The 19,353-nt window shown below is 34.5% G+C and overlaps 1 protein-coding gene across 1 annotated transcript; it reads left to right on the top strand.

Moving 5' to 3' along the window:
* The first annotated feature begins 12,312 nt into the window (after nt 1-12,312).
* On the top strand, nt 12,313-19,173 carry SLITRK6 (SLIT and NTRK like family member 6). Its single transcript, XM_059684944.1, has 2 exons — nt 12,313-12,845; nt 15,228-19,173. The coding sequence occupies exon 2, from the start codon at nt 15,252-15,254 to the stop codon at nt 17,760-17,762; it is 2,511 nt and encodes an 836-aa protein (XP_059540927.1). The 5' UTR covers nt 12,313-12,845; nt 15,228-15,251; the 3' UTR covers nt 17,763-19,173.
* Nucleotides 19,174-19,353: the final 180 nt, after the last annotated feature.

The following is a 19,353-nucleotide window of genomic DNA, read 5'->3' as shown; positions in this document are numbered from 1 at the left end:
GTCGGCTCTGCTGATCCCGGGTCCCTGAGGCCTCTCTGCCCTGCCGCTTCAGGGCTGTTTGGCTTCTCCGCTTGGAGCCTGAGTATGCAAATTAACCGCCATCTTTTAGCTTCTATAATTGAAACATTGTATCTTTTGGAGTTGTTGCTTCAGGAGCTCAGAGCCCCACAGCTGCAGACTGGGAACCTTGGCTTCCTCATCGCTGGGGCAACCAAGCCTCCTGTTCTCAGCTGCCTGGCTGCCGGCCGCCATCTTGGCTGACAGTTAATTTGCATATCCCCCTGATTAGCCAATGGGAAGGGTAGTGGTCACACCCCAATTACTATGTTTCTCTTTTATTAGTGTAGATAATATTCAGTGCACAGGCCAATGCTGTATCCACTGAGCCAAACCAGCCAGGGCACCAAAACAAATTTTATAATTTGATTACAATACCAATTTAACTTAGAAAAGTGTATGTGACTAGCTAAATTCAAGGGTAACAGTAATGAAAGTTTCTCTTTTCAGATAACAAATACGTGTACAAATTTATATCATGGCACTGATAGCTCATGGCTACCTTCAAACATATATGAATTAACTCCTAAGGGCATATGAGAACTTCAGCATCTCTTGAAAATCATAAGCAAGTGGGCAGACATGAGCATTTACTCAGACTCATATACCTATTACCCTCCCTCAGCCATGACATAGTTCCATGTAAAGATGTAAGTCCTAAAAACTTGTGACCTCTTCCAGATCACATCCAGAGAAGCACATCACTTTGCAATAAGTTGGTACATGAGTGAATTATTTATAATTGAAAAGTTCATTCTCCACGACTTAGTACCTATTTGGAAATCTTATAACCCTCGTCATAGTTAAGACACGTGTTAAGAAGAGGGGTTAGGCAGCGGATATCTGTATCTTAATTTCTTATTCTTTTGTTTTATTTTTCTCCTCTCATAACTTCTCTACAAGAAAGGAAACACTTTCCATAATATTTTCTTTTCTGGAAGAGGCTACCATTTAATCATATCATTTTCAAATTGAGGTGAAATAAAACATGGCATGTTTTATGAGAAGGAAACCTGAAACATGCTTAGCAGTCAAGGAGAATAAAAATATTGACACTGCCATTTAAATATAGGTTAGAGGCAAATGCCACAAAGAAATAAAGCACTAGTGGCTTCTACCTTTTACCAATAGCCTGCTCATCCAGGACTCCAGTGAAATGAGGCTCTTGCAAGATTATATATTTAGTTACAGTGTTGTTTTACCCTGAAATCTGTGAGATTAGAAGTGTATTTTTCTTATATTTAAATTTTATAACAGTAAAAAATAGTCAATATTACATTGACAATTAATAAGTCATATAAATGTTCATTATTTAGGGTAACATAGAAAAAGTTTGCATGTACTCTTTCATTTGTAATATTCACTATGTAGAATGAATAACTGAAACAACTATATAGTAGAAATAAAATTTTAGAGGAGGAAATTAATCATGTGTTATTCACTATACGTTTTATAGATAATTTATTATTTTTATACTTTTCCAGAAAATAAAATGTTTTCTTAAAATTAATATAGGGTTAACAATCTTAAAACACAAGAGGAAAGATTGTAAAAATTTTTAATGTGTTTTAATGTTTTAAATGCATTGTCTAAGTAAACATTTATATATAAACAATTTTCATTAATGTTTTCTAACAGCAGGGGGAGATATTGAACTAGAAATTATTTTTCAGTGCACTTTTTTTTGCAGAATGATTTATTGTTAGACACTTGATTTTAAACTTCATTTTCTTAAAAAACACTTTTTATACAAGTATTTTATAAAAAGTCTTTTTTTTTCAGCATATGAGTTACAATTAACAAGATGTCTTATAAAAACTGAAAATCAATGTATTACATTGTGGTATATGCCATTTGCTGTATTTCTTAGATGCCGCAGACCTTAAGAATTTTATGTCATTAGAACTCGTTGGTGCAGTAAAGCATGATATTTTACACTGATCCAAACCTGAATGTCTGTCTCTGTTCTATTATTTACTAGCTGTGTAACCTATAGCAAGTCATTTTTCTGAATTTTCACTTTCCTCATCTGTAAAATGAAGATAACAATAATATGTCCTTTATAGAGTTGTTGGTATTTAACGCCTAGATAGTAGGGGAGTATTTTCATGAATGGGAAAAAGGAGATTGAAGGAAACAGAGAGATAAGTAGAAAAAAGTCTGTTTCTGAGCAATTAGGAGAGTCAAAGCTTAAAAAAGAAGAAGAATTCAATTCTTCCATTGCCAATGTGTGAATGGTAGAGAAATAGGCTCAGAACATAAAAACTGTAGCAATGTGTAGCATCTATTAGTGGAAAAAAATTGATACAGAAATATAATAGTGAGGATATACAAGTAGAAATATAAAGCCTACTCAATAGACAATGCTGGTACAATACAAAACCAATGGACAAAGAATAAATATTTAGGTGAAAAATGTAGGATTTGGAAACAATTGAACATTGTAGTTATTCAAAACAGAGAGGTCCTAAGGATTGAGATTCAAGTTACTGGGGAGATAACCTGATTATCAGTGACAACACAGGAACATAAGATAAAAAGCGGTCTTCTGGAAGATGATGGTGGGTTTGTTTCTGAATATATGCATTATCATTTGTAAGGATGCATATTTTTTTTAAAATATATTTTTTATTGAGTTTTTACAGAGAGGAAAGGAGAGAGATAGAGAGTTAGAAACATCGATGAGAGAGAAACATCGACCAGCCGCCTCCTGCACACCCCCCACTGGGGATGTGCCTGCAACCAAGGCACATGCCCCTGACCGGAATCGAACCTGGGACCCTTCAGTCCGCAGGCCGATGCTCTATCCACTGAGCCAAACCGGTTTCGGCAGGATGCATATTTTAATTATAAAGCTAAAGGTAACATTTTTATGTTACTCATTTATTTCAAACTAGAGGCCCGATGCACGAAATCCGTGTAAGAGTAGGCCTTCCTTCCCTGAGCTGCTGGCACCGGCTTCCCTCTGGCACCTGGGACCGGGTATTCCTCACAGCCCCGGCTTCGTCTGGAAGGGCATTCAGTCTAATTAGCATATTACACTTTTATTATTATTATTATAGATGTCTTATATATTAAAACATTACTAACTTGTAACACAAAATCACAGCAAACGGGTGATGTATTTTCACGTATATTTACTTAAAACGTATTAGATAGTTGTACCCTTTCTAGCTCAAAGGAAGGGCACTGGTGTTTGTTTTGCAGCGAGCCTTTATCGAGGCAGTGTGCACCCCCAGCGGTGAGGGTGCACACTGCCAAGCTCCTTCCCTGGAACTGCACTCAGGGTCTCCGCATCAAGCACCAAAGCTTTGAACTCGGCCCGTGAGCACCTGTGCTTCATCGCAATTCATTTTGTGCATCCATTAGCAAGATGTGCCCTAAGGTATTAGAAGATCCTAATAGAGATTTTTGTTTTGCTTGTTTTGGCGATGCTCAAACATTTTTCCATATAGATAAAGGTAATTGCTTTTTCGCTTTACACCATTTGGCTTATGAATGGTTTCCTAGGAAGCTGTACTTTCAGATAGTGGGGGAAACCTGTATCTAAATGTGCACGACCCATATGTAAATATATGTGTGTATAAATATAAAGAATTTATTTCTGTGTTTTTAACTAATGCAATGATTTGTCCATAATTTTCTTTAATGGTTACACGTTGAATAAAATGTTTTAAAAAGTACATTTTTATTCAAAAAGACAACCAAATGTTATTTTAAAATTTATTCCTCTTATATATAAAACTAAAACCTGATATTATTATAAATTGCATCCAATTATTAAAATATTTGTTCCAAATGGCAATGTCTGTGAATAAACAAATTCTGATGCCAGAGTTAAATGAATCAGTTAAAATCTAAACTCTGCTTTTATTAGTTACATAACATTGGATATACAATATTATATTTATGCTCCAATTCTCTGATTGTAACAGTTGTTACTTCATAGGTTTGTTCCAAAAATAAATGTGTTACTAAGTATAGAGTGATTATAGTAGTTGTAAACATGGGGGGTGGTCACAGTTACATGTTATTTATTATTATTATTATTATTATTATTATTATTATTATTATTAAATAAACATATAAGGTAAAATATTAAAAAATAAGCTAGTTGGACTCTAATGAATAACTTCAGAATGCTCTTTTTTAATTTGAAAAACTTTATAATCCTTTGCAAGAATATTATGGATAATAATAATGGAGATTGTGTTGTTCTTAAAATAAAATAATTTGTAATACTTTGCTTATAATCATGCTCAAATTTGGTTAGTTTCTCCTTAAAATAAACTTTTAACAGACCATATTAATAATTGTGGGCCAGTGATAGAACAACTGCACACAGAATCTACATATTTAGAACAAAATTTGGACAGTTCTCAAAGGCCCCAGCTATTTCAGTTGTGGAGATTTAACATCCACTAGAGGGTGCTAAAAGAGTGAAAAAGCCTGAAACGAAGGGCGGTTTTAAGAATGATTCATATATTAACATTATACTAATATTCAAGGTTAACTTTAGATTGAAAAGTCTTATTTCCATTTTTCTTACCCCCAAATCGTGGATTATTAAGCAATGATTTCTACTAGTAGCAAAGATTTGTAATATTTTTGAAAAGTCTGTGTGTCTATGTATAGGAAGGAAGAGCAGGTAAGTGCAATTTTGAATTACTTCATATTTTAGGATAGATAATCTATGTTTTAAAAATTGTTTTACTGCTGAATAATTGTTTAAAACTGTGACATATCTAAAAGTCACTGTTTCCTAGATTCAGTATGTTTGAGTTACAAGTAAAAATGAGAAAATATTTGTTAGCAATGTCCACTTGATTATAATTAGTCAAAGAAAAGGATGCAAAATGTTTAGAGGAGTATTTGTTTTACTGTAGTCATGTGACTTCAAACTTAATACTGTTTGAGGGTAAAGAAATTGCAAGTGCTTCTTAGTTCAAATGTTTTATGAGGATTTAATTTTATTTTTTATTGCCCAGAAAAATCTGATCTGGTAAATTCTTAATTTGATATTTCCTCCTGCAGACTTCCCTTTCTCCACCTCTACCCCAAAATAATAACAAAAGATATCTCCATTTAAGCAGGAATGATATTACAGTCATTTCATCATTAGATGTTAGTTTTTGGTAGAATTTTTTGTGTTATTTCATTAGTATTTATTACTTCTATATCAATGGTCTTATTATATATCATTATAGATTGTATTGCCTTATTTCTTAAACACACAATATACAAAGTAGTATTATATAGGATATATACACTTTTAAAATATGCCATACAAAGCCCAATTATCCCAGGAGAGATATTGGAGAATAATATAGGTAAAATGTACACAGTAAAATCTTCAAATGGATGGTTATGTCACAAAAGCATCCATATCTATTTTCAAGTAGGTGTATAGGTATGGTATAAATAAAGTTTTGCATATTTTATATAAATTAATTTGTAAGAAATAGTTTTCTTTGGGTACATGAGTGAATTATTTATAATTGAAAAGTTCACTCTCTAAGTTACATAATACTTTAAAAAATGTTATATACCAGAATGTAGTATTTCCTTTTTTTGGGGAGTAGGGGTGGTGGAGATTTTTAGTAAAATTTCTGTTACCAAAAAAAGCCAGCATTAGTGAAATTAGTCACTAATGATTTATTCACTTTCTTGGTTAATATTAATAATACTGTGCTGACAGTAATATAGTTCAATGCATGTCTTTTAAAATTAATTTCATTGTTATCAATTTAAAAAATGAAACATAACTTAGTCTTCTGTTGAACAGTTCACTTACATTTCTCAACAAGCATGTGTACCTTGCCAGTTATTTTCTTTCTTTACATAACATAAATTCAGTGGTATCAAATGCTTTTATTTCTATCCAATTGAATGTAAAGTTTGGTACTTAAATTTCCTTGCCAACTAATCAGTTTTAGATTGAAAAAGTTAGTACTTTTATTTAACTGTGTGTAGATGTTCTCCATATGGATAATCTTAAAGAATAATTACATATCCTATATAATAAAAGTCTAATATGCAAATTGTCCCCTTGACCTGGAGTTCAACCAGGGGATGGGGCCGGCCTGCCAACTGCCCGCGGTCCCTCCCCATGGCCGGCCCTGCCCCTGATCATCCCCACACCCTGATCAGGGGTGGAGCAGCCTGGCCAACCACCTGTGGCCCCTCCCCCTGGCCAGCCTGGCCCAATTGGCCCCAATTGGGGTGGGCCGGACTGAACCCATCCATGCATGAATTCATGCACTGGGCCTCTAGTGTGTGTGTGTGTGTGTGTGTATATATATATATACACACACATATGATATTTATGGTCATGATATTTCCAACTTTATCTTGTTAAAATAATACACCAACTGCAATGTTTTAACAAAATGGTTAAATAGCCCTAGCTGGTTTGCTCAATGGTTTGAGCATTGGCCCATGAACTGAAGAGTCATGGGTTTGATTCTGGTTAAGGACATCTACCTCGTTTGCAGGCTCAATCCCTGGCTCCAGTGGGGGTATGTGGGGGAGGCAACCAATTGACATGTCTCTCTCACATTGATGTTTCTCTCTGTTTCTCCCCCTCCCTTCCACTCTCTATAAAAATCAATGGAAAAAATATCCTTAGGTGAGATTAACAACAACAAAAAAACCCCAGAAAAAACAAAATAAAAAATAAAAATGTTTCAATATACTAATTATAATATTAAAGGTATTTAAAAAGTTTGCATCCTTAGTGACACAGAAAGACAATAATGTCTGAACTGTGATTGGCAATAGAAAGGCATAAGGTTTTAAAATCTGCAGGTGAGCCACCAAGCTGATAGTCTATTATGCCTATTTGATTAGTGGTATTTAGTTATCATTATTGTTAATTATCTGAATACAAAATATTTAGTCACACAGATTGCATTATAATAAATTTTTATTTATTTTTATCTTTAAATCTTTGTTGTTGAAAGTATTACATATGTCCCTCTTTTCCCCCATTGACTGCTTCTAGCCCACCCCCACCCTCCACTCCAAGCCTTCATCACTCTATTGGCTGTGTCCATTAATAACTCTTTATAACAACACTAGAGACCCGATGTACAAAATTCGTGCAGGAGGCTTGGCCCTCGCAGCTGCGGCTTGCCTCAGCCCTTGCAGCCCTAGCTTTATCCAGAAAGTCGTCTGGAAGGTCGTTCAGCCGTCTGGTCTAATTGGCATATTACGTTTTTATTATTATAGATTTGGAAAGATCCAGGGGATCAATAATTAATTTTCAGTTTTCAATATTGGTCTTTAACATTATGTTTTTTGTTATATGGATACAATTTTTTAAAAAGTGTTCCTCTCTATACATTCCTAAGAACTAGTAAGAAAATGTCCTGAGGTTATACCATGCTGAGGACACACAAAGAAACAATTTATCTTGAATGACTATTTATTTGACTGTTTTCTATGTGGAACTCATTCTGTAGTACTATGGGGGGAAAATACAAAAATATATACTAGCCTTCGCTCAAGGAGTCTTTACAATCAAAATAACTCACGGTCTGACATTATTCCACTGCACTTTGTTTTCTTGCACACTGTTCATTATTCACTATGAAAATATTCATCAACATTTTGTAGGCTTTTTTTAAAAAAATGGTTTTCTTAGGCATCCATTTGAAGTAGGGGATTCTATGAAATCTCAAATATACTTTATATGAAGACAGACAGCTAATAATCCAAGCTTCAAGGAGAGAGTTTTTGTTTTGTTTTAGGTTTTGCCAGGTTAAACAATGGTATTAGAGAGTTTCTTTGTGTCAACAGATTTCAAATTAAAAGAGGAAGTTTTATTGTAAGACCTCTTTCAGAATAAGGCAATTCCATTATTAGTTTTATACCTTTGATCTGAGATCAAATTGAGTATGAAGGAAACCATAAGATTCAAATAATGCATTAACCTTTTTATTGAAGTTCAATGTGAAAGGCAAGTTTCCTAAACACCTATTCACGTGTGACTATATAAAATACTATATTTGCCAATAAAGTCTTTTTAAAATGCATAAACTTTTCACTGAAAGTCATTATTCATGATGAACATGTGCAAATGTTCTCAGATACAGAGATGTTATTGCTAAACCATTGGAATATCTTCTGTTCTTCCACATACACAGGTAATTGTCCTTTAGTAAATTGCATGTTATTGTCAGAAGTCAAGTTATTCATAATGATTGCGATCTTACTCTAACAGAACCCCCCCCCCTCCAAGAAAAGAAAGAAAGAAAGAAAGAAAGAAAGAAAGAAAGGAAGGAAGGAAGGAAGGAAGGAAGGAAGGAAGGAAGGAAGGAAGGAAGGAAGGAAGGAAGGAAGGAAGAAAGAAAGAAAGAAAGAAAGAAAGAAAGAAAGAAAGAAAGAAAGAAAGAAAGAAAGAAAGAAAGAAAGGAAGGAAGAAAGAAAGAAAGAAATGCCAACATAGGGTTTTAGGCTTCTTTCCCAGTGAATGAGAACCCTACATTCCAGATTTGAGGATAAAATTATTAAAGTTTACTGTAGAGAATGGCATTGTGATAGATAAAAGGTAACATTGTTTTGTTACCATTTCCTATGAATGTGATTTATAGAAATCAAATGACGTATTTCAATCAGATTTTACCCCATTATTTTTCAAAGATTAACAATTATTTTATAAGATCTATTATTTTTGTATACAATAGGCAGCATTGGAATAGAAAATAAATACTTGAGTTGAATTTAAGCTAGGGAATTGTGAGTGAATTTTACTTTTCTGATGTCTTTTGAACTGCTTTTAGAGTTTTATAATGAAACAGGTATACTTATTTAAAAGTATATACAATTTTAAAGACAACTTTTATTTTGAAATTAGAAAGGAAAAATGCCTATAATAATGTTTAAAAAATTAGTACACAAGATTCCTCTATAACTGTAAATTTAGACATGCTTTGCAGATATCTGTTATATTCAATTTAATGGCATTATCATGAGTTTCAGCTAATTCCCTAATAATATGGAGCAGACAGAGCCCACAGTAATAGTTATTTCCCAGTGATATGTGTTGAGTATTTCTTTTAAATGATTATATAAATACCTAAAAAGTGACATTGATTTAGGATTATTTCTGTGTTTCAATGACTTTTTCAAAGAATAAAGTCACTGGTGAATATTTAAAATCCACCTATAGAATTATTACCCACCAAAAGGTCATCCTGTTATACTTTCCATCTTCAGAGTATTTAAATATCCCTCAGTCTACACCACAGAGGGTGCAAAGGCTTCTCTCTTCAAGCCTTCCAGATTCTTAAGTCAAAACCAATCTGACATATGTCTTCACTTTACCTCTTAAATGTGGGCAGATGCTCTGAGGTAGAACTAGCTCTATACAGAATGAATAAATCTCTTTTCGTTGTTTAATTTTTTTTCTTTCCTCTGTCCAGTGCTTAGTCTTGGTCTTTTTGTACTGTTTGTCCCATAGGCTTTGTCCAACAAATGTCATAAAACATTATTCCATCCGGCCTTTATTGTCATTGGATGTGTAAAATGACCGCCTCCCCCATCTATGTAAGCAGGGAAGGGAAGACAGTCTCCTAGCCCCCATGCAGAATGCTCTGTGCTGCCCTACATATGCTGCTGCTCGGACATGACTAACAGAGATGGGTTATTTCTTCTGACCACTTGGTGTTCTTCAATGTAATTAGAGACTATTATGTTTCCCCTTAAAGGTGCACATTCTAAAAAACAGTTAAAAGTCACAATAACACATAGTTTAGAGGATGTGGTTAAAAATAATTACTTTTTAACACCTTAAAAGATGGAGTCGCTGGGGGTAAATTATGTGGAAAGTAGTATTTTGTTATGATTACTTGATAAATTTATTATTAAAACTTTGAGGAAGCGACAAAGGGAAGGTGCTTTTTAATGTAATAATTGGAAATGAAAGACAATGTAAAAATAAACGTTATCCATCCAGTTTAACATTCTGCCATAAGCGTTTTGAAAGAATAGTGGCATGATGATTTAGTGAAACAACAAGGAATTGCACCTAACCAAACATAGAGTACAGTCCTGTAGTCATAATTATTTTGAATGTGCTAAGTTATATATTTTACTAAGTTTGAGATAATGCTGAGTAATTCATTATCAACATTACTCCTTCGAGTTAAGTTACAGAAGGCTCCTCAAATAACAATTCTGCACATATCCATTTTTTATGTTCCTACCCAGAACTTTCAGAAAAGGTAAACAATAAAAAGAAATGGCTTGCCCTAGCCGGTTTGGCTCAGTGGCCTGCGTACTGAAAGGTCCCAGGTTCGATTCTGATCAAGGGCACGTACCTTGGTTGTGGGCACATCCCCAGTAGGAAGTGTGCAGGAGGCAGCTAATCGATGTTTCTCTCTCATCGATGTTTCTAACTCTCTATCTCTCTCCCTTCCTCTCTGTAAAAAACCAATAAAATATATTTTAAAAAATAAAAATAAATGGCTTGTCACTTCTCTTCTTACTATTGAGTAATTAATTAGTAATTATGCACAAAAGAGATAATATGCAATATGTAAGCAAGGGACTCAAGATAAATAACTTCAAATATCTGCTAGGTGTAAATTATGGATAATATAGACACATGTTCCAATAGGAAAAAAATGAGAGAACTTGCATAAATCTGTAAGGAGTGTAGTTCCTTTTGTCCCACATGTCTCTTTGAACAACATTCCTCCACAAACTATACTTCAAAAATATTTCTCCTGTGATTTTGCCTCCTCAACCAAAAGAAATACCTTTGAAGAATTATATCTATGGTGTTGGAAGGGATTATTCTAGTTCCTTTTTCTCCCAATTGATTCAATTTTGTCACTATTTACCTACATTAATAGGTTGATTTTAGTTGACATGGTCATCAGCTGGCAGCAAATTGTGCCTGAGATTGATTCCTTGCCTCTATTATTTCTTAATCCCTTTATTTTCTTATTCCTCATTTTTCTTCTCTTTCCCCACTTCTTCATCTGTATTATAATCTCTATTTCATCTTAGAGCACACAATGTTTTTAAAATAAATGAGGATCTTAATGACTGAGAGAATATAATATAAAAAGGAAAGATGGAATGTTAATAATTACATCAAAATCCTTAATTTTAAAACAACTATTCCACACTAAGGATATGAAAACTTTAGGGATTAGAGTTCCTACATATAGCTGTGATTAGGTAATGATCCAATCTAATTTTCTTCCATTTTGATGATTTAACCTGCATAAAACCTCTTTCTTAAAAGTAGCTTTTCCTGAAATGAGACCTAATATTGTATAGGTAGACTCTAATTATAGACAAGAATGTATCTAAACACAGATTGTTTTAAAATAAATGATGGCATCTAGTATATTCATTTTGGATATGAAAAAGTGCCGGTACTTGGAATGCAGGTGAGGAGGAATGCTTTTTAAAACATAGGCATTTGGGGAAATAAGGACTCTGACAGTTGAGAGTTTTATTAGTGATGATTCAGAAACTTTTAAGAGTTGAGGAAATGAGTAACTTTTAAATAGAACCATTTTAGGGAAAATATGCTTTCTGACCTAGTACCATAAAAAATCAGGGTATTTTCATTTCTATGTATTCATTTAACTTGTTTTACTATATCTGAAAAGGTGTAATTTTATATTTTTGAGAGTGGTAAGCTGTTTTGATGAATGTCAACCATTTGCAAGAAAGATTCTTGAGTGTAATTTACAATAATCATATTTCCATTCCAAATAAATATTATCTTAACTGAAAAAGAACCTTATTTCTAGTCTCATCATTGAATCTTAGCTGTAGGGGAAGAAATAATGAAGTATAAAACTTATACTTACTGGCATGAGGCTTTTAAAAAATGTTAAAAGGGTGACTATGAAAATGCAAATATTGCAAGAAAGCAGTTCATGGGAATCTTTTAGAATTTATTTCATGCCCAGTTTCACAATAAAACTGAAGCCACTATTCCCCAGGCAGCATGTGTGCTGTTTTTCTGCACACGTGTGTGCAAACAGCACAGTAGTGTGCCAGATGAAAATGCAACCTAATGCATTATTTAACTTCCTACATAACACAAAATAATCTGAGACATTCAAAATGACATGTCATTATTTTGCATCAACGTTTCCTTGCACTATATTTGGTATGAAAAGGGAGTGGAAAGACCATTTGCAGAAAGAGGAGGAGTTGAGCAGTCCCAAGGTGGAGCTGCCTCCTGTGTCAAATGACACTGGCAGATTAAAGCGCTCTGGTGGGGAAGGGCTTAAAGGCTGAGTCAAAAGCCAAGAAGTCTCTTTATTTACGCCTACCTCCCAGCCCTTGGCAATCTGACTAATAACACACTGAGCTAACAAGAAAGACTAGAAAGGGAGGACAGAGAACATTGCTGCAGCTTGGATCTACAACCTCAGAAAGCGAGAGTGATCAGTCCCAGCTCTGCCCAACACCTTGTTTACTGCGTTCGGCAGCTCGCAAATGGTTAACTATATGCAAAAACAGTCAGCATAGCTGTGAAGTATGCCCCGAATTTTAATTGGGGAAGAAAAGGACAACTGCTTCAGGACAATCTAGCAGGCACTCTGCTAGAAATATTTTCAATGAGATGCTCAGCACTTTGTCTCTGACCAGAGGCTTTCACTTTATAAAGTGATGGGACTTGCCAAAAAGTGATATTTGAGAAGAAAGTACACGGTGGTTAGTGTTTTCTTTTTAATAAAGAAACTGAATTGACTTTGAACATCTCTTCCAGCTGTGCATTACAGATAACGTCAGGAAGAGTCTCTGCTTTACAGGTAAGATGAATGTTTCCAGGCTTTTGCGATGCCTAGTTTTTCATTATCCTAACGTGATTGAAATGTATATGTTTGCCCTTTTGAAAAATATAACTTTGCATGAAAGGATATCCAGTTTCATTCTGGCTCATTGGCACAACTAATGCTGTAGCAGATGCCTGTTTTCTCTGAGCAGCAGACATTTAGTCCAACAGCTGGCTGTAGAGAAAGAACAAATAAAATAATATGCCACTATAATTTTTACAGCATGCAGTTTGCTATTGGACATCAAATATGTGTGCTTTCTGGGAAATAAAGATCACTTCCAAATGCCACTGTTGAACTTCAAACATAAGCGGAATATTAAAGGATTCTTTGTGTTTTGTATGCTACTTTTATTATTTCCCGACTTAACAGTGTTTTCTAAAAACATGTGAATGGAGATTTTTGAACTCCTTAACATTGAATCAGATATTGTCAATAGAGAATCACTCTTCACATTTGTATGTATTTCCGAAATGATTAGATATTGCTTTCTAGGACAGTTTGAAGAGCATAAAATGCATTTAAGATGAAAAAGGCATGAGATATTTTCATCTGGAAGTTATTTACTCTTTTTTAAAGAAGCTATGCTTGCTAAAATGAATAGTATTCTTTTTTGGGAATCTATGGAGAAGTACTTTTAGTGTTTGTGGAAGCCAATCCACAAGTTAAAACCCCCAACTGCAAACTCCTTGATTCTAAGCACAGTTCTCAGAGTTGTTTAAAATTAAACTATTTTCCTTTGGATATGTTGTCTGCTAACTTTTCCTTTGTATGGAAAGGCACTATGTTGTTTTGTTTCTTTGGTTACATTTGACCTTTCAGAAACTTCATACTATATATGTTTTCAATAAAACAATGCATTTTCTTGGAATGAAAGTTTATTTTCAGGCTTACTGATTGGGATCTGGGATGTTTTATCTGATTGTGAATTTTAATCAGATTCAAAGTTACAATATGCATTCCGTCCAGAAAAAAACTAAAGCAGTTACAATTTTGAGAAGTTGACTAGTTTTAAGATGTGGTGTTTGTTTACCTTTCAAGTTGGTTTACATAAATTTAAGGTACGATAGTGAAAGGAAGGGGATACACTTAGATACAATTCAAGTTATGCATTTACCTTGTCACTACTGTCATTCCAGAGTTAGAATCATTATTAAAAATTGCTGTTTCAGATGCGTATCTTAAATGTTTTAGGAGCTAGAATATGTGATGTTGTTATTGAGAACTATCATTATTTATTTAGAAAATTAGAGATATTCTCACATATTTGAGTATAATGCAGTTTGTTTCAGAGTGCATTGTTTGTGACTTTCAGCCTTATAATAAAAGAAATTAACTGCTTAATTATGTGATGACATTCAGCGCCCTAAAGCCTGTTTCAGGACCTCATTAGGAAGTCATTTGCTGGAAGTTTATATGAGGCATTGTTTATTCCTTTATAATAGCCAGAGATGTGTGCTAAAGATCAGTTTTCCTTCTTTAGTTTCATGATATGAACCTTATTTATAACAGAATTTAAAGTAGCAGAAAATATTCTAAGTCTAGAAATTCAATATAAAGTGTGACTGAAGTGAAATTTGAATGGACACTCTTAATCCTACATACCTAATACTAGCAGGTTGGTACGAAGTACCCTAGACAGCATGGTTAAAACAAACTTCTTTTTATAATGTTCCAGTTTATTACATGGTCAGAGACATATTGCCTCAATATTTTAAAATAACTAATGAAATTATTAAGTATATTGAGCCCAAATCAAAGCAGGTTAAAGCATAGACACATTATTAGATGCTATATTATGACATCAAGTTCAAAAATATGAACAAGAATATGTATAATGCATGTATACATATATAATATCATTTTTTTCTATCATTTTAAAATTCTCTATAGTTCTCTGATTTTGCCTAATACCTACATATTTATCTTTTTCTTTAATCCTTTGGCCTTAGATTCATGCACTTTGTGGTTAAAAAAAAAACATCAAGGTTGTCTAAAATTTACACCATTGCATTATATCAAAAAAAGCAGTGGTCCAGTTAGCCAACACCCTTGTCATCTGTAGAAATGCAATTCATTTGGCAGATGTGAACACAACTGGTGATATAATATTTTAAATTCTCCTTCACTTACATTTTATAATTTGAACACAATGTAAGTTAAAAGTAAATTAACACACACCTGCCATCACATTAGGAAAAAGTAAAAGGACAGCGTCGATGCAGCAAAGTATTTGCATTTTCACAGTAAGCAATGTTTTTCTTTGTAGAGGAAAACCTATCTTTTTGAAAATGTCAGATTCTTCTCCTCCCTGCTCCTGCCCACTAAACGCCATTGTTATTGCATTTTATTTTGCAGAATTAGATCCCATCACATGACAACATGAAGCTGTGGATTCATCTCTTATATTCATCTCTCCTTGCCTCTATGTCTTCACAGTCCCAGTCTACAGGGTCCTCGGCCAGAGGTTCTTGTGATTCTCTTTGCAATTGTGAGGAAAAAGACGGCACAATTTTAATAAACTGTGAAGAAAAAGGTATCAAGACGCTATCTCAAATAAGTGTGCCACCATCACGACCTTTCCACTTAAGTTTATTAAATAATGGCTTGACAATGCTCCACACAAATGACTTTTCTGGGCTTAGGAATGCTGTCTCAATACACCTTGGATTTAACAACATTGCAGATATTGAGAGTGGTGCATTTAATGGCCTTGACCTGCTAAAGCAACTCCATATCAACCACAATTCTTTAGAAATTCTTAAAGAGGACACCTTCCATGGACTGGAAAATCTGGAGTTCCTACAAGCAGATAACAACTTTATTACAGTGATCGAACCAAGTGCCTTTAGCAAGCTCAACAGGCTTAAAGTGTTAATTTTAAATGACAATGCTATTGAGAGTCTTCCTGCAAACATATTTCGATTTGTTCCTTTAACCCATCTAGATCTTCGTGGAAATCAGTTGCAGACGCTGCCTTATGTTGGTTTTTTAGAACATATCGGCAGAATATTAGATCTCCAGTTGGAGGACAACAAGTGGGCCTGCAATTGTGACTTACTGCAGCTGAAAATTTGGTTGGAAAACATGCCCCCACAGTCTATAATTGGGGATGTTGTGTGCAACAGCCCTCCAGTGTTCAAAGGAAGCATACTAAGCCGACTGAAAAAGGAATCAATTTGCCCCACTCCACCAGTGTATGAAGAACATGAGGACCCTTCAGGATCATTACATCTGGCAGTAACATCTTCAATAAGTGATGGCCGCATGTTGATCAAGACCACATCCCCTTTAAAACCACCCACCAAAGCACCGGGTTTGATACCGTATATTACAAAGCCATCCACTCAGCTTCCAGGACCCTACTGTCCTATTCCTTGTAACTGCAAAGTACTATCCCCATCAGGACTTCTAATACACTGTCAAGAACGCAATATTGAGAGTATATCAGATCTAAAACCTCCTCCACAAGATCCTAGAAAGCTTATTTTAGCAGGAAATATTATTCATACATTAATGAAGTCTGATCTAGTGGAATATGGCACTCTGGAAATGCTTCATTTGGGAAACAATCATATTGAGGTTCTTGAAGAAGGATCATTTATGAATCTAACAAGACTACAGAAGCTGTATTTAAATGGTAACCATCTGACCAAATTAAGTAGAGCCATGTTCCTTGGTCTTCACAATCTTGAGTACTTATATCTTGAATATAATGCAATTAAGGAAATATTACCAGAAACCTTTAACCCAATGCCTAAACTTAGAGTCCTGTATTTAAATAACAATCTGTTACAAGTTTTACCACCACATATATTTTCAGATGTTCCGCTAACAAGGATAAATCTTAAAATGAACCACTTTACTCATCTCCCTGTAAGTAATATCTTGGATGACCTTGATTTACTGATCCAGATTGACCTTGAAGACAACCCCTGGGATTGCTCCTGTGACCTTGTTGGGTTGCAGCAATGGATACAAAAGTTAAGTAAGAACACAGTGACGGATGACATCCTTTGCACGTCTCCAGAGCACCTCGCCAAGAAGGAATTAAAAGCATTAAATAGTGAACTTCTTTGCCCAGGTTTGGTCAATAACCCATCCCCGCCAACTCAGACTAGTTATGTAATTGTCAGCACTCCTACAGCCGATACTATTTTAAGATCGCTTACGGATGCTGTACCACTATCTGTTTTAATATTAGGACTGCTGATTGTGTTCATAACTATTGTGTTCTGCGCTGCAGGGATAGTGGTTCTTGTTCTCCACCGCAGGAGAAGATACAAAAAGAAACAAGCAGACGAGCAGATCAGAGACAGCAGTCCCGTACATCTTCAATATAGTATGTATGGCCATAAAACAACTCATCACACCACTGAAAGACCCACTGCATCACTCTATGAACCGCACATCGTGAGCCCCATGGTTCATGTCTACAGAAGTCCGTCCTTTGGTCCAAAGCATTTGGAAGCGGAAGAAGAAAAGAATGAGAAAGAGGGAAGTGATGCAAAACATCTCCAAAGAAGTCTTCTAGAACGGGAAAACCATTCACCACTCACAGGGTCAAATACGAAGTACAGAACCACGGACCAATCGACTGAATTTTTATCCTTCCAAGATGCCAGTTCATTATATAGGAACATATTAGAGAAGGAAAGAGAACTTCAGCAACTGGGAATCACGGAATACCTAAAGAAAAACATTGCTCAACTCAAGCCCGATATGGAGGTACATTATCCGGGAGCCCACGAAGAGTTAAAATTAATGGAGACGTTAATGTACTCAAGGCCAAGGAAGGTATTAGTGGAACAGACTAAAAATGAATATTTTGAACTCAAAGCTAACTTACATGCTGAACCTGACTACTTAGAAGTCCTGGAGCAGCAAACATAGATGGAGAGTTTGAAGGCTTTTTCAGAAATGCTGTGATTCTGTCTTACGTCGAAATCTTGTAAAATAAAGTGCCTTACATGAGTGTGTCATCAGTCAGTACAGCAGTATTTCTATGGGAAAAAAAGAAAGAAACTCAGGGATCAATGGGAGAAGCCATTGCATTGTCTTTTGGTAATTTTGTCTGTCCCCAACAAAATAAATCCTTGCATGTAAATCATTCAAGGATGATAGTACTATTTCTCCATATACTTTAAAGTGTTTCACAGAAGTCCTTTTACTCATCTAAAAGAATTGACTATTTGAGTAACCACATTTTTCTTGAATTACTTTACTTGTGGATTGAAGAGAATTGGATTTTGTCATTTTAAAATTATACCTGTATATGTAGTTATAATATGTAAGGAATATATTGTTTATATAACCATATAGGTACTGAACAAATGTACATTGTCAAATGCATCTGATTTTATTACAGTAAAGGCAAAAGGAACTGGATCTTTAAAGTTACAAATAATAATAGGTAAAGAAAAATATAGAGGGTCAAATTATATGGGCTATGAGTGAGCCGATTTGCAGATTAAAAAAAAAAATGCCCCGACTATGCTTTCTGAATTTAAAATTAAGAATGATTAGTATTACAGGTGGAATGAATAAGCAAACTTTTTGGGTTTTCTGCACACCCTGTGTGGACAATCTTTACTGTAAATGCTGCTGTGAGCTAAGGTATGCCATTTGTGCTCAAAGTTTAATTCTTATTCATGGAATAATTTTAAAATGCTACTGATATTCAACTGTAAATATGATTAGTGCATATATGAAGTTTAGTTTCCTTTATAGCATTGATCCTTTGTAAATTTGAATGACCATGATAGAAATATGTTTCTTGTGGCAAGTAATTCACAGGCGTAAAACAAATAGGAAAATGTGTAATTATATTTTTATTGATGTATAATGATAGTTGCCATAAATTAGTTGCAAAAGGCACTTCTGAAGGTAAGTGGTTTAAGTTGCCTCAAGAGTGGCACAATGTAGCTTTATTTTACAAGAAAGTATAGCTAGATTTCTATGAACTATTTATTCTGTACAGTTTTGTATATTTTTGGTTCACAAAGGTAATTATTCTTGGGTGTCTTTTAAGAAAATTAAAAACACCACTCACTACAATAAAACTAAAATGAAAACCCTCTTTTTAAATGTACTTTCTTCAATTACTTCAATTAATCTGATCTGTAATCCAATCAAGTCAGGATTAACACATACACTCATATACACACATGCACACATACAAATACAAAACGAGATTTCTGCTTGTTGTCATCCACACAGAATCATCTTGTTCACCATCTGTAAAAAGGCCATTCAATGTCTAGGTGTGACTGACACAGAGCTAAACTTAAAGCCTGACCAGTAGTTCTCCTTTTCCAGCCAACCATGTGCCCACTCACCACAAATGGAAATTATTTATTTTTCTTCTTTGTGATTATAAAATCAACCATGCAGCAGATTTTCACAAAGCAAAATGGGGTTAATCAAGGTAACCTAGTTTATTTTTTGAACACCAGGCAAATCCATGAACAAGGTTAGGAAAGAA

The sequence above is a fragment of the Myotis daubentonii genome, chromosome 2 (assembly GCF_963259705.1).
Source record: "Myotis daubentonii chromosome 2, mMyoDau2.1, whole genome shotgun sequence".
Classification (NCBI taxonomy): Eukaryota; Metazoa; Chordata; class Mammalia; order Chiroptera; family Vespertilionidae; genus Myotis; species Myotis daubentonii.
The sequence above is the reverse complement of the archived record's forward strand: the minus strand, read 5'-3'. Positions and strand labels throughout refer to the sequence as shown.

What these genes read in the sequence shown, in the direction of transcription:
- SLITRK6 (XM_059684944.1), top strand. Translation starts at nt 15,252, where the DNA reads ATGAAGCTGTGGATTCATCTCTTATATTCATCTCTCCTTGCCTCTATG.